Here is a 14,717-nt window from a genome sequence, read left to right as displayed (position 1 = left end):
TGAAGAATACCCCGGAAGTAGTTCCGTCTTCTTTTCTCAAGTAACCTAGGTAACGTTGCTAGCTTAGTTAGCTTGTTGCTAGCGTCGGCTGCTTTAAAATAGAAAATACAGATATTATGGTATATAGTACCTATACCGTTTTGTGTAACGCTTAGTTAAGCTGACAAATTTGCGTATGAAGTACTTCCGGGGTGATTTTGTAACACTGAAACGCCACACACCGTGCCACTGAACGGTTTTGTCCCTGCTGACCTGTGACCGGTCCCCGCCTCCATGTTTACTGCCGTAGTGGTTGCTGTTATTGCTGGTGGGGGGGTTCTGCTCCTTTTGCGCCGCCTCTTCCCCAGCCAGAAAGCCATGAAGCTGCTACAGTATCCAGCGGACACGATGCATGGAAAGACGGTCATCGTGACCGGGGCTAACAGCGGGATAGGGAAGGCCTTGGCCGGGGAGCTGCTGAAGCTCCAGGCCCGGGTCATCATGGCCTGTCGGGACCAGCGCAGCGCCGAAGAGGCAGCCCAGGAAATCAAGACACAGGCCGGACCAGAGCAAGGGGAGGTGGTCATCAAACACCTGGACCTTGCATCGCTTAGATCAGTTCGCAAATTTTGTGAAGAGATTAAGGAGGTAAGGTGTCATGGTACATGTGAAAGCAGGCGTGGGGAAGTTGATTTTTATATAACGTTATTTTCCAGCTGAATGGAGATTGTTTGTTTATAAGCTACTGTGTTGTTAACAGTGTGACTGTTGAAGTGACTGGAGTCTAGGTCATTCCTGTCATTGTGACGTCCGGTATAAAGGAGACTGTCACTTTAACTGAAGGGGGCTCTCCGTGGTGCTGATTGCATGTGTTTTGACAAATGATAGTGACCTGCTCTTTGCAGAACATTTTTCACTTTTATAGTTTTTCAGATTAAACCTAATAGTTATTTTGTCACAAACTGTAACGTACACGGCCAGTCAAATGTTATTGAGCACCCTAGATGCCTTTCTTTTTTTTCAAATTGTTATTGTGGATAATAGAAAAATTACAGAGTAGGGCATGACATTGAAATACATTCACGAAAGATGAATAATAATGATATATAAGGAAATGAAACAAAAGTGGTTATAAAATAACTATATACACAAACCACAAACCTAACTAAATTGATACAAAGAAATGGTGGATAAAGTTGTAGGCAGTGTAATGAGACTCATACTGTAGTAGCAAAGGCTAAAGTCTAACTGGTAATAATTCTTACATCACAGTAGGTGCCCTTTGATAGCATAACTAAGTCACAGTGCTCTCAGAGTATATACCACTGCTCCAGGTATATTTCTTTAAAACTTTCCCTTCTTCATAGTAACATGAGCTTGCCTTTTTCTTTCTCGTGAGGTGACATTGCCTCCCATCACCACTGGATGTCTCAGGGTGATCCCTCAAAGTTGTTTTTTTTTGTTTACCAGGACTAATTAATCGGCAGCAGCAAGGCCCTAAAGGGATTAATTTGAGGCTTAATAAAGGCAGGCACATTGGAAAGGTCTATCTTACAAGTGATGCTAACATAGACAATGCTAGCATCTCCTTGAAGACAAATTTACAGTATATTGTCTGTCACAGGTGGCTAATTGTTGAGCGATCAACATGTAGGCAGTTTCTGATAAAATAAAGCCATAAGCAATTTTAAATTCACTTATTTACTTATATTTATATGACAGTATTTAATAAATACACAAAACCTTTAGATTAAATGAAGAAAAATCTAGAATTCCTTTGCATGTATTTTTCCTTGCATTGTAAAGGTGTATAGTATCTTTACTGTGATTATGTTTTTAAGTGGAAACTGTGGAGTCTTAAATCATGTCAATCTCTGTAATCCATTAGGAGGAATCCAAGATTGATGTGCTCATCAACAATGCAGGCATCTACCAGTGTCCCTACACAAAGACAGAGGATGGTTTTGAGATGCAGCTCGGTGTGAATCACCTGGGCCACTTCCTCCTCACTCACCTCCTGCTGGACCTCCTGAAGACGTCCGCTCCCAGCCGCATCGTTGTGGTTTCCTCCAAGCTTTACAAGTATGGCCACATCAACTTTGATGACCTGAATAGTGAAAATAACTATGATAAGGCCTTCTGCTACAGTCAGAGCAAGTTGGCCAACCTGCTGTTTACGCTTGAACTGGCTCGCCAGCTGGAAGGCACTGGGGTCACAGTCAATGCTCTCACCCCGGGTATCGTGAGGACCAGACTCGGCAGGCATGTTGAAATCCCTTTCCTGGCAAAGCCGCTGTTCAACCTCGCCTCAATGGTCTTTTTCAAGAGTCCACTGGAGGGGGCCCAGACCCCTCTCTATCTGACCTGCTCACCTGAGGTGGAGGGAGTGTCGGGGAAGTGTTTCGCTAACTGTGAGGAGGAGGAGCTGATGCCCATAGCCACAGATGACCAGGCAGCCAAGAAGCTGTGGGACATAAGCAGGAGGATGGTTGGACTCACTGACTGAGTCGAGTCCTGTGTTGTGGACGGTATTGTTTGTTCTTGGACAAATCTCTAGCAGCCCCACAGATATTATTCTGTGAGAGATGGCTGGTGAAAAGAACAATTGCCAACTTGGGGATATAATTATTAAATGACTGACATATTGTGCCAATGAAGTGTGTAAATTAAGAGTCTGTGAGGAAAAGTGCTGAGTGTACATTGCAGTGAGTTGATCAGAGAATGTGCTTTGAATTAAAAATTGTACCATGAGCATCCACATGTATAGAGGACCTTTCTGACTTTTTGGCCTCCTAGAAAGACACTCAAGAAGAGGACAATCATGATACTTAATAGTAGATTTTCCAGTCAAACTACTTTGAAATTATCAGTGGATAAAATGTTCAAACATTAATGTTAAAATGATCACTAAAACTTGCTAGTTTTCTGTTTTCCAGCAAGCCTGGCTGGCCTGTGTTTATGAATACAACACCTAGATAGAGCTCTGCTCCGTATCTCTTTGTACCAGTCACCTGACCATGATACACACACACACACACACACACACACATCAAGATCAGAGAGAGAGAAATCATCTCATCATAACATTCATCAAAGCCAAGCCGAGTTGTCACATTTGCCTCCACTGTGAGGTGCTTGTGCCGTGCAAATCCTCAGAGTGCCTTGAAAATCATATCCATTTCTAGTTCAGCTATTGTATTTGAATGCTAAATTTGCGCATGCTTTAGCATGTATTTTGCAGTTTGAAAAGGGAGAGGTGGGGGGTAGACGTTTAATCTGGTTCTCCCTCTTTATGTGTTTGAAGTGTAAATGCTCTCTGCTGTGTCTGGAGGAGCAGGAATCGCATAAGGTCGACAGTGAAGATCAGCGAGATGCTGCTGCGCCGTGGCTCCCTCCTCTGGATGGATTTAACTCAGCTCGGCAGAAGGAATTGAAGGGAGATGAAGCAATAATTTCAATGTGAAATTCTGATGCAGAAGAATAAATGAAATTGTGAAGAATGTTAAGAAAATGGTTCTGAAATTACTTAATGAGTTTCCTAGAACAGTGATCTACATCGGAGATTGTGAACTTTTTTTTTTTTTAAATAATACTGGAGGACAAAATAAAGGGAATTCAACATATTACATCAATATAACAGCCCCGCTATCTGGAGACTCAAAAAACTTGAGTCAGCAGGTTCCTGACATAAAAAAACCATATTATCACAAAAGTCGTATTCATTGCAGGGATATTTTGAGATATTTTTTTATTGTAAATCAGTCCTGTTATTTTGCCCACCCTGTTTGTATATGGTACGAGCATGACACATAACTATGTGCTAATGGATGTTGAACATCAGCTGTTAATTTATGTACCACAAACACTCAGAGCATAGCATACATTACCTTATAGTATTTTCTTGTTGGTGTATTTTCTTCAAACACACAAACTTTTTTTCTGAGTTTTCCTGATCTTGGCAAAAATCCTTCTCTACTAACCTATTTTTAAATCCACAACAGTCATGAAGCAGGGCTTCGTGGTGACTCAGCAGACATACACCACATGGCTGCAGTGATGCAAATTTGAATAATGAAACTTGCTGTGAAACAGCAGACATGTAATTATCTTAAAAATAACAACTGATCATATGCTACTATGTTTGAAAGCAGACAAACACGTTTCAAATCCTCACATAGTTACATTTGAACATTAAAGGAAGCTAGGAGCTTAAATGTATAATTTGTGCTTTATTAGGCGAACAAAACAACCGAAATATATAAACATGCATTGTTGTTAAAGAAACAGGGTTACAGTGGCTTGATGGGGTGTGGGCATCCAAATCTGAGGTAGAATGGGGGCAGGAAAACCTCTCCGCGGGATACAGAAGAGCAAAAAATGAAATAATACTGACTGCTAAGACAGATGTTTACATCTCAAAACGTTCCATCAATAACAATATAACACACCCATCGATACTGTCAAGTTCAATCAACGGAGGAAAATCAAAATGTGTCATTGTTCATGTAAGTGATTTGTTAGTTTTTTGTCATCTTTCTATGTCCCACATTCATTTTTTAATCTTCACAAGGCCAACATTGTTTCAGCCAATTGAAAATAGTGACTGAAACGAATCTATGTGCAGTTTATACGGGCATCAAGTCTCAATTAAAATACAGTACCTCTTAGAGTTTCTGAATATAGGATTGGCAGTTTTTAAAATTTATGTACAAGTTCCAGGTTCATCAAGGAGATTTGCATTTGTGTGATTGTTTTAGATGTATTTCCTGTTAACAGCTACATACAAAATATATCACTCAATTTTCAGTTATAAGTATATATTTATACATTTGTAATTTAAATACATACACATTCTTACAAATTTTAGGGGCCCCTTGATCTCCTCTCCCCCTGTTGCCCCTCTATAACTTTTACATGACTTACTTGCTCTGGACTTCACTGCAGCCACCCACTGTCATACAATCAAAGCTTTTGAATAATCAGCAATACAGTTACATGTTTGTGATACTTTGAATTCTGTGGCTCCTGGCTTCTATTCAAACCATTTTCTATCAAAATGATTGTGTTATTAGAAGATGTAGCTGGACATACCAGGGCCTTGCATCTAGCATCCTATCAAAGAATTTACCTGATTGAAAAGTCCCTCAGTTCAGAAGCGTTCCATATAGCTGTGCCTTGGTCAGACTGTCCTTCCTGGAAAGTCCCAGGGAGCCAAATTTTTGGTTGTACGGAGGAGGAGGGGGTGGGGCCGGTGGTGGTGACTGGCTCACCTGTGCAGGCAGGCTGTGCATCTCCACTTGATAGTGCTGCAGGTCTGCGGCCATCTCCAGGGACCTCTGGTTGAGAGACTCGGTGGAACTGTTGGGGCTGGGGTCTACATAATCCGTGCTTTGGCCTCCAGCTGCCACGTTGCCCTCCCTGTCTTTGGAGCTCCCTGAGTGGTAGAGGCTGTGCTCCGACCCCTGGCTGTCCTCAGCTCGGTACAGGTGGGCTTGGCTGTGGGCCTGCCGCAGCCCTGGGCTGCATTCGGGGCTGGGGCTGGCGTCGACCCACACTGGGTCCATGACACCCACTCCGTGATGGTAATAGTCAGCCCCTTCCTGGAAGCTGCTGTAGAGCGGCCCTAGTCGGATCTTGGCTGGCCGGACAGAGAAGTGCTGCTCTGAGAAGCTGTAGGGCGAGGCCCGGCCTGGACTGCGGTAGGTGTGGGCACTTAAGTCCTCCACACTAAGTTGTCTCCATCGGCCAATAAGCTCTTCCTCCTCTGGGGCTAGTGTGCTGCCTCGACGACTGTCTCCATAGGCAACACTCGGGGAGGAGGATGGAGGGAGCGGCTCGTAGGGCTCACTGAAACAGGAGGACATGGTGCGGCTGTAGACAGGAGAGCTGCCGTTCTGGTGGTGGCTTAGCTCCGTCTGCTGGAAGGGATGAGCATTGGCAAAGCCTCTTGGACTGTCCCTCTCCCACGATGAGTCACTCTTTCTCTCATAGTCCCCTGCATCTCTCCAGTCCATATAGAGGGAGTGATGGCGCGGGGAGGAAGCTGCACTGCTTGGAGGGCCATTACCTTTGTCTTCAGAGCCCCCTCCACTGAAGCTGGAGTAGGAGCTGGAGCCTGCGCCCAGTGTGGTAGGGAACTTAGCAAAGTGCTCCTGGGAGAAGCCGGGCCTCAACCCCACCGAGCCCTCCTCTGGGGTGCTGTCAGTGGAGTTCTGGGGTCCATACAGCAGCTTCCTCTGACCGTGGAGGTCCATGCTGGGCCTCCGCTCGCGGTGCCGGTCGTCAGGGCAGTACAGGGCCGTGTCACTGCTGTACAGGTCAGATTTGTAGGCCGCCCGGAGCCCCAGGCGCTCTCCTGGGCCCAAGCTCTCCAAAATGAATGCGTGTTCCTGGGCTTGGGGGCTGGGGGAGCGGGAGGCTTGGCTGCTGCTGCAGACCTCATCTGGCTTCTCAAGCACTTTGGCAATAAGAGAGGCCGGGACAGAGTCAGAGTAGGTGTGACAGAGAGGAGACTCCTCCATGTGCATGGTCAGTCGCTCCTGAAAATCAGCAGGCAGCTAAAGATGTCAGAGAAAAGATACATGTGATTAAAGTGCTGCTGTACAGTAGCATGACGTCAGTATGTGTGCTATTTCTGAGAAGGTTTTTGAACTTACAGGAACTTACAGGTTCTGTAATAAACAGAATATTCAAAGCACTTTATTCTATTCAGTGTAAATAGTTTCTTGAACACTCTACATTCCATTGCACTACAAGACTCCCCTGACTATTTTGTCTCAACCTCTATACCCAGAAAGTCTACATTAACATGGGAACTCAATGATCACTTATTTGTAGAGAGCTCATACTACAGTATACTTTCTTAACCAAATGAAATCATATGTTGTTTTTTTGCCATTTGCTTTTTGCAGGCTCTGTTGTCTCTTTGCACTGCAGTATGTGACTTCTTGAGCAGGTGACTTTTGAGTATGACACCACAACACACACCTCTGTATTTACCTGATGTGACTGGAATAATTGTGTTCGTGACTATAGTTAAAAAAAATACAAGTGTCATTTTCAGTGACAAGAGCCTTAACAAAAGAGGAAGAGAAAATGAAGGCGCCTTTCTTGGAAAAGAAAGACATTGTTCTATTCCGAGCGTTTCTCAATAAAAAAAAAAAAACCTCCATCCACTATCTGTGCCTCTCCATAGCAACAAGCATTAAGCCAACCGCAGCACATCATCAACAGGAATCTAGTCAGTTGTTCCTAATTGGCAATGAGAGGCAGGCTAATTATAACTTTGTAGACAGAGAAAAGGCAAACACCACAGAGAACATGAAAAGACATTTTATCATAACAGTTTTATTACAACTTCGACCAAACTAACTACCACTAAATTATTGTCCACATATTTTTCATTCGGCCTCGTTTTGAACAAGATCACAATTAGCTTTTATGTGGCGTTCAGAAATTTGAGCCCATCATTTTATACCCTCTCTGCGCTTGTTTTGCAGCAAAACAAACGACTAAAGCACTTCAGTAGGCGATGAAGAGCCACTGCACTTCTCAAAATGCTGCCGCATCATTCATCAATATGCTTTCGATTAGCTCCCTCCCACAGGACCGGCGTACTGGTGGACATACAGTGAGTGCATGTATAGCCTCTGACCCCCATTATGTTTGGCAGTGAGCCTGCAGAACAGTTTTTCACTCCCTATCAGATCCTATACTTTGTGCAGCGAGTGCGTGTTTGTGTTTGTGCGTTTAGTGTATGTGTAGGGGGATATTTTATGAGTCTTACACAACCAAATGCAGTTTGCATTGATATTTCCATTCAGCCATATGGACAAAAACGTGGAGAGGCATTCTTTAACCTCATGGACACTTGCCAGCTTTAAATCAGCTCTTGTCACATGGCCAGGCACAAGGCCCAAGGCTGATGCAGCGGAAAGTGGCGCCAAGCTGGCCTAGTGTTAAAACACTCATCAATATCCACATGCATCTCTTCTCACAGGATCGCGTGATCAGGCTGCAGTGTGCTCTCCATCTATATTTTTCCACATATTGTAGTTTTCCTCATGTTTGTTCACAATCTGTCATGAAGCAGTTTCTTTGCTGCTTCATGCTTACTCATTGTTAAACACTTACATGATTACCAGATCTGGTGCAGTATAATTACACTTTAATTTAGCTGCATATTGAGTGACAGGAGGATAAAGACTTGAGAGCTCTGGATTACTTAAGTCATGTCTCATTGACAAGATTTGTGCTACTTTTACTTTGCAGGTTCAAGCCCCCATGAGATGTCAGTTCAGTGTCAGCACAGTTTAATGTGAATGAAAGCATAAGGCAGTTTATATTGGAAAAATGTAAATTCTAAATGATTTTCCTCTTTGCCACACAATAACTGGACAAATATTTGATACAGCAACTTAGTTCTAGTTATTATTCTTTTTTCTTTATTTTTGTTGGTGTTGTTTTCAGCTGGTGGTATTGTTATTTTGATTTTTTTTATGTGCATTTGTATATTTGACATTTTGTTCTTGTGTAAATATAATTTAAATTTGATGTTACCTTTAATCTTAAAAAGTAAGAGTGACTGCTGAATTTGCCTCTATTGTGATTTTTGTGACTGTACTATTTTTGTATAAAACACACCGCAATAATAATATTACAATAATGTTATATAACATAATGTATGTATGTAATAATGTGATAAAGTGGTTCAGGTAAATATCAATGAGCAAAACTAATTCAACTTTTTAAAAATACACTGGTAACTACACTTGGATGGGGCATATAATATCTTGTATAAATAAATATAAAATGTCACAATGAGTTTTCATTCAAAAAAAAGAAAAAAGAAGAAAAAATATAATTTAGTGATTTTCTTAGTCTTCAGTCTCTGCCTGTCTTGTAGTGACTTACAGTTGTCATCGCTCCACCAAGTCTTGTCTCTTATCTCTTCTGCCTCACAAAAGACAAGATGACCTTCCTGTCGAGACAGCATATTTTTTTGCCCATCTTATGTCACGGGCTGAAAACTTAGCTTAGTGCTGTTCAACACTTTCATTCACATCTAATCTCCTCACAAATCAGCTGTTAACAAATACAGAAACAGATACAAATTTCTTTCCCTTTTACTGGGCTACCAATGCATTGAAAAATAATTGTTTTTTTTGCCTTATACGTAATTTTCTGGGTTCATATCAAATATCAGAGCAAAAAGCCTTAAGCTCTTACAGTTCTTATTCTTGGTTGCATGTGACTTTCGTTAATTAAGAATTTGAATGTATTCTTCTTAAACTGCTAAAATAAAAATTGGGAAAAAAATACAGTACCAGTCAAAGTTTGGATACAACTTCCTATTGAATGAGAAGATGTGTCCAGTCCAAAAAAAACAATTTATAGCTCACCTCAGAGAGCTGGGCCCTGTAAAGAGACTTGTTGCACTGGAGAAGCTGAGCAGCCAGGTTACAGTCCTTCCTGTACAGATCCTATGGAGCACAACATCACAACAAGAGATATCAGCATATTGAATACTGGTGTTGGTGAGTATTTTCCTCATTTTATTTCACTTTGCCCCCCTCCCCCAACCTTACTTTGCTTGCTTCTCTTTGAAACTGAAAATCTCACTATTTACAGCTGCAAACATCACCTTTTTGTGGCTTTTGTGCAGCATTATGAACATGAATAAGAGCAGCGTTTGATCTGTTTTGCTATGAACACCTTACCCAACCATGACAAAAAAGTTCCCAAAATAACTGAAGGATAATTCCTATTTTCTCTGTACAATCTAGTAAGGGAATAGACAGGTATGTCTGTCTACAAGTCTGAGGGTTTTTTTTTCTTTCCATTTTTTCCCTGTTAAATGGTTTTTTGTTGTCTGAATTGAGAGTTGAAGGATAGAGGTTGTCATGTGCTGTACAGGTTGTAAAGCCCCTTGAGGTAAATTTCTGATTTGTGATATTGGGCTTTATAAATAACTTGACAGGTATGGCAGCATATTGTAGCCAACACAATAAAACAAAAGCCTGTTCAGTTTCTTACTATTAAGATAAATGACTTGTTTTGACAAATGTTATTGTAATGTGAAAATGTTGAATTATTGAGAAATCAAGCAGATTGTTTTTGTCACAGACAGGATATGAGGTCTGAGCAGTCTAACGCTCACTGAGCACTTACATTGTCCTCTTGTAGCTTCTCAATGGTGAGCTTGGCCTCCATCAGATGGTTGTTTAGAACGATGATCTCTCTGCTCAGAGCTCGCTTCTCATCGTCGTGGTGCTGGCTCTGACGACAACGAGAGAGGAGTTATAATACTCAGAATGGTGATATTCATCGAAGCATGCATCACAGTTTTCCAGTGCCATGACTTTCCAATAAGTGACAGCACTGAGCACATTTGCAATAACTTTGTTGAACTTTGATGATTTTGTTACTGAAGGTAGTTTTCCTCCAAATGAAACAGGAAGACATAAAGCAAAACATCTAAGTAATAATAAATTGACATTATAACTCCAAAATCTAATGGATAGGAAGGTGTAAAGCTTTCATATATACTAATTATCTATGTTCTCTGTGACATAAACAGGATCTACTCTCTGCGATACGGTGGCTCTAAATATAAACACTGGATGGATTTAAAGATATACTGTATGAGTTCACACACTGATAGTGTTCAAGTGGCAGCAAGAGATACTGTAACTTAGTGTTTCGGTTACTATGGGTAACTGAGAAACCATGACGTCAGTAAACTGAGCCCTCCACAAGAGTAAATGTTTTTCTTTTTTGTTGGCTGAGGAAGGCTGATTACTGGTGAGCCCAGGTTTGTTTTCTGTTGCTGCTGTTTAAAAGACACTGACGTTTCAATTCATTATGTATTTCAAGCACATTTTCCATATGTGGCACCAAAAACTTCAGTCAATACATACATACATTGCCTTGTGTAGGTTTAAGAGAATAAAAATTTTGCCTTTTCCTTCAGACTTGGAACAGTGTGTCTGGGCGAGTAGAAGCACAGACACTCCAAGTGTATCACTGTGTTTACCTGTCTTGTAATTACATTCTCTATAGTTGTGAGGAGCCAAGGGGTCAGATGGGTTTGTGGCACCTCTGGAGTAAACAAGCTTTACGATTACAGAGAGACTTACTCAGCACCTTTCTCACCCTTGAGGAAGGAATACGTGAGATGAATCAATAACAGCTGATGAGGATGCTTCAAAAGAAAAAAAAAGCTGCAGGTTGGCTTTCATCTTTTTTTTAAATGACCTTTTTTCTTTTCACAAAAAGCCCGGTGACCTTCATCTCCTTACCTGGTATCTCACTGCTGTTGAATTGTAATCAAGACGGAAACCATAATGATTATTATCTTGTGCTGTATCAAACCCATTCGGCGAACATTTTCAGCTGTCTATTCAACAGCAAAGGCACCTGATGGTCATACAGTGTTCTCAGACAGGCTAGTTAATTGTATCTTTCCACCGGCAAAAGCAATGTCTGACAAATAAAGTGAAGTGCGGTGCCCTGAGGAACAATGGGTTTGCTATCAGTCTGCCATTGGAAGGAGGACAGCCAATTGTAATAAGCCATAATTAACGTCAGTGGTACCAACAGCAGGGCATTCATATTCAAATTGGCTCTCAATGCGTTCTGTACCATCTCTAAACCGCATGACTTGCTTATGTGATTCTCTTTCTTCTGTTTCTACAGGTACTTAACCGCAAGCATGGGAATTCATGTGAATGGGTGTACACACACTTACACACACACACACACACCCACACATAGGCTTACTCAGCTTAACACTTACATTTCTGTGAATCTTTTCCTCCAGATCTTGGTTGATCCTCTGCAGTGCTGAGTAGCTGCTTTGTATTCTAAACCACACAATAAACGACATTGCTCACTTGCAGAAAATAGTTTGTAGATACACAGCAGCAGAGACCTCTCCACACTGAAAATATGCATATTGGCACATCCAGCAGTATAGTCAGAGCTGAATCACATTCAACTGTTTCAGTTTATGGCACTCGTGAGAGTTGTTTTCACATTTCACTGACCTCACTCTACTGATATGATGATTAAGTGAATGTTTCATTCTAGTACTTGCGGTCGAGAAAAGAGACACACTGTACAGGGCAACATTTTGGACAGCAGTTCCAGATAATGTGAGTCACTCACTCGCTGTGCAAAGAGAGATTCAGTGGTAGGTTAGGGTCGTGGGTACAACTCCTTTTCCAGATTCAGCAATCCCAGCCATCAAAATAATATTAATAATTCCACACATGAGAAACTGCTCTGCACTATTCTATTTCTTGATCTCTCTAAGGCTTTTTCTACCATTGACCATTACATTTTAGCCAACACATTGCATGAATCATACGCAGGACTGTTTGTCTGAGCCCGTTTTTTTTTTTTTTTGTAATCAAAAATCTGAGAATTACATTTAAGGATGTTTTAAAGAGTAAAAAAGTTTTTACCGAGTGGTAAAAATAAGACACATTTATCAAGCAACTCAAATACTTACAGAAAAGTGGTTGTAACATTTTAGAGTAACTCTCAAGTGATCACACGATTAATCACATGTATACTTAAAGCAGGAGTAGTCAATCAAAGACAAGGATTATGTGATGTAGCATTTTGCAAAAAGGCATAAAATAGTAGGAAATTGGCTGAAATGGAAACAAAAAACTAAACAGCAGCAGGGAGAGATCAGAGAGAAATCAAATTATAAGGAGAATTTAGTACCATAAGTGCAGACAATGAGAATGCATGAAAGTGTGAAAAAAAGAAAAAGTGGAGTTACATTCCATCAAATGTTCAAATCAAATGCAAATCGTGAGCTATAACTACCCTGTTCTAGGGGGACTTTGTATAAGCTCTCTGGGCTTCCTTCCTCTCCTGCACAATTAATATAACTTTTTCACTGTGTAACATTTTCTCATTTCAATTTGATAAATATGGGCCCTGGTATATTACAGGCTAACTACATTAAAAGTCTTAAGCAATCCCCCCTTGTAATTACCAAAGGCGTACCACAAGGCTCCATTCTTGGTCCGTAATTATTCAGAATTTACATTAGTAATATTATTGTGCCAACACAGACTTTACCTATTTTTTATGAAGACAACATGGTTTTAAATGCACCTGGCTTTGCTCTGACTCGAGCCATGTCAAGATTACAATCTGCTTTCGACTTTTTAAGAAATCTCTAAACTTTCCAAATGCTGATGAGACAAAATGTGTTTCATTCACAAGAACCCATAATTCTATGAACCAGTAGTTCCTCTTTTTGCTATTCATACACTTATAGTTACTTTATTTATATTCATACTTTATTTCCTAATAATCTTATCTAAAGACGTCACCTTTGATGCTGGGAAATTGTAACAGTCATTTTTCACTATTTGTAACAGTCATTTTTCACTACTGACAATTCATAGACCAAACGATGAATTGATGAATCGAGAAAATAATTGGCAGATTAATCAATAATGAAAATAATCATTAGTTGCAGCCCTAATGTGTATTATGTCCTCTCTCTGTCCACTCTTCTGCTCCTGTACTCAGGTCTGTCTTAAAACAAATCAAAAAATGAATCTAATCTAAATTAGATTAGATTATCTGATTAAATAAAGAAGAAGTTTGGGGTAAAATCCCATTAATACCCAATATTTCTATTGCACACCATATCCTCAGTGTTTTCCAGTATGTAGGCCTACCTGCGCAGTTTATCAGTGAACTTGTCCAGTTCCTCCTGTGCACGGCGCAGCTCTGTCTCCAGGTACTGCCGTGTGGAGTCAAACTCGCTCTGCAGCAGCTCCAGCTTGTGTGTTGTGTAGGAAAGCCGCTTCCGCAAGTCCTCCTTCTGCTCCAGCAATGAGCTGCACACACACAAACACACAGGGCACATGGCAGAGGGAACAAGCTTGTAACTTGGGTATATGCTTATCTAAATGGACTTATAAGGGTATACATATCATTTTAATGTACCCCTAAACGGCCATGCAGCAGTAATGAGAACATCATGAGAGGGTGATAGAAGCAGAAAAGTTGTGTGCGAAAGTGCTTTGTATAAAGAAAACGTGGGACCAAAACACAAATCCTGAATTAAGAATCCAGGCAGGGACAAGCAGGGATATGGAGCTTTTTAAGTCATTAGATCTACAGCACACTGCAGAAACCCAATCATCAGTGAGATTGTTCCCACTGAAAAAAAGGGGAGGGTGTAATCTGTGATGAAATATGAGCCAATGAACTCTAATACATCACATGAATGGACTGTGAAGGCTCAGATTTACGGAACAGCGATACCCCCCACATGTAATTCAGCAAGACAGCACAATGATGACTATTTTTAGAGTATGTGCATTACCTGGGCCTCAATCTAATAAAAGGGCAAGTGTGAGTGGGAAAAGAGGAAATGTCTGTTGCCGTGATGGATCTGAGTGTGCACGGCTGGGCTTAATGGACCCTGTATTGACGGACAGATGGAGGAAGGAGGGTAATGACTCTATCTGCAGCCGGATAACAGATAGCAGAGAGTGGATGGAGATGTGGTCACGTCGCGCTTTTCACTTCCTCTCTTTGTCTGTTTTTTTCTCTTTTAACAAGATCATAGATGCAGAGGGTGAGGGCTGAGAGACAGGAAAAAACAGGGGCAGGTTCCCTTTCAATGCTTTCAGGTCACTAAGTGGAGGTATCATCCAGTTTCCATCTCATGAATATGCATGATAATATTTATGCAATCA

At 41.1% G+C, this 14,717-nt stretch overlaps 2 protein-coding genes across 2 annotated transcripts; one reads left to right on the top strand and one right to left on the bottom strand.

The window, feature by feature from the left end:
- Window positions 1-75: 75 nt before the first annotated feature.
- Window positions 76-2,741, top strand: rdh14b (retinol dehydrogenase 14b). Its single transcript, XM_067571849.1, has 2 exons — window positions 76-627; window positions 1,868-2,741. The coding sequence occupies exons 1-2, from the start codon at window positions 274-276 to the stop codon at window positions 2,483-2,485; spliced, it is 972 nt and encodes a 323-aa protein (XP_067427950.1). The 5' UTR covers window positions 76-273; the 3' UTR covers window positions 2,486-2,741.
- An 805-nt stretch (window positions 2,742-3,546) lies between these two features.
- si:dkey-174m14.3 (uncharacterized protein LOC563117 homolog) lies at window positions 3,547-13,981 on the bottom strand. The gene is made up of 5 exons (XM_067571847.1): window positions 13,689-13,981; window positions 11,777-11,843; window positions 10,150-10,257; window positions 9,381-9,461; window positions 3,547-6,536 (listed from the first exon to the last, which is right to left on the bottom strand). The coding sequence occupies exons 1-5, from the start codon at window positions 13,877-13,879 to the stop codon at window positions 5,124-5,126; spliced, it is 1,860 nt and encodes a 619-aa protein (XP_067427948.1). The 5' UTR covers window positions 13,880-13,981; the 3' UTR covers window positions 3,547-5,123.
- Window positions 13,982-14,717: the final 736 nt, after the last annotated feature.

The sequence above is a fragment of the Thunnus thynnus genome, chromosome 18 (genome assembly GCF_963924715.1).
Source record: "Thunnus thynnus chromosome 18, fThuThy2.1, whole genome shotgun sequence".
NCBI classification, from domain to species: Eukaryota; Metazoa; Chordata; class Actinopteri; order Scombriformes; family Scombridae; genus Thunnus; species Thunnus thynnus.
Note: the sequence above shows the minus strand (reverse complement) of the source record. Positions and strands in the feature narration are given on the sequence as shown.

Coding starts and splice junctions, on each gene's coding strand:
- si:dkey-174m14.3 (XM_067571847.1), bottom strand. CDS start 13,879: ATGTGCCCTGTGTGTTTGTGTGTGTGCAGCTCATTGCTGGAGCAGAAG. Junction 10,258..11,776: donor AGGAAAAGATTCACAGAAAT/GTAAGTGTTAAG, acceptor CGTTGTCGTCAG/AGCCAGCACCACGACGATGA. Junction 6,537..9,380: donor ACAGGGCCCAGCTCTCTGAG/GTGAGCTATAAA, acceptor TGACATCTTTAG/CTGCCTGCTGATTTTCAGGA.
- rdh14b (XM_067571849.1), top strand. CDS start 274: ATGTTTACTGCCGTAGTGGTTGCTGTTATTGCTGGTGGGGGGGTTCTG. Junction 628..1,867: donor TTTGTGAAGAGATTAAGGAG/GTAAGGTGTCAT, acceptor GTAATCCATTAG/GAGGAATCCAAGATTGATGT.